An 834-nucleotide genomic window follows, 5' to 3' on the forward strand; every position below is an offset into this window, starting at 1 on the left:
GGGGGGGGGGCGGGTAACTCATTGCAGATCTCCCTGGCACTCGCTGTTCAGGAGGACACAGTGCTGTCACGCAGGCAAGAGACAGCATCAGCTGGAGGAGCAGAAATGAGAAGGCAGCCTGGCGTTTGCACTGAGCACAGGAACAGCAAGGCAGCCCAAACTCTTACACCTACAAGACCAGCAGCAGCTTTTTGCAAGCAGATGTCTAGGTTAGGGGCTCACCACTGTGAAGCCCAAGTGCAGAGGGCTCTTGGGGGACGTTCTTCATCACATTTCAAACAGGGGAGCTTGCCTGCTGACCTGTCAGATGACCACTGAGACCGGGAGGTCAGAGGGGCTGCAGAGGGTCGAAGGGTCATGGCTCTGCACGGTAAGGCGGCAGCCAGACCCGAACACCCAGCACTTGCAGCCACGCAGCTGCTGCCACGGCTCCAGAGCGGTACCTGCATCAGCTCCGGGGGGGCATCCCGCGTCTCGGAGGGCGGCGGGAGCGACGGGCCGCACGGCTCCATCTTACGGTACCATTTCTCAAGCATTTCTGCCTCCGTTTGGAGCAGGGCGTTGGCGTGGCTGCGAGGAGGAGGGGGTCGGGCTGAGCCAAAACGGGTCACCGCAGGGCAACCCGGGAGGGGCGGGAGGGCCCGAGGGCACCCCGGCCAGGGCACGGGGCCTCGGCCAGCGCCACTCCTTCCCGGACCCGAAGCAGCCGGCGGAGCCTGGGGCACCGGCCCCTCCCGGGGGTCAGGGGTGGCAGGGCTGGCCTGGCTCCAGACCCCGGCCGCGGCCAGCCCGGACCGCCGGGGCCTCTGGGGACGGTGCCCAGCGCGGGGCGGG

General features: G+C 67.0%; 1 protein-coding gene across 1 annotated transcript in view; it reads right to left on the reverse strand.

The window, feature by feature from the left end:
* CCDC113 (coiled-coil domain containing 113) overlaps nt 1-834 on the reverse strand; it is a 9,008-nt gene that overhangs the window by 6,688 nt on the left and 1,486 nt on the right. The window contains exon 2 of the mRNA XM_010585170.1: nt 444-592. Coding sequence (XP_010583472.1) covers nt 444-592 — 149 coding nt within the window. The remainder of the gene's footprint in view (nt 1-443; nt 593-834) is intronic.

This window comes from Haliaeetus leucocephalus, unplaced genomic scaffold (genome assembly GCF_000737465.1).
Source record: "Haliaeetus leucocephalus isolate CR32 unplaced genomic scaffold, Haliaeetus_leucocephalus-4.0 Scaffold92, whole genome shotgun sequence".
NCBI lineage: Eukaryota > Metazoa > Chordata > Aves > Accipitriformes > Accipitridae > Haliaeetus > Haliaeetus leucocephalus.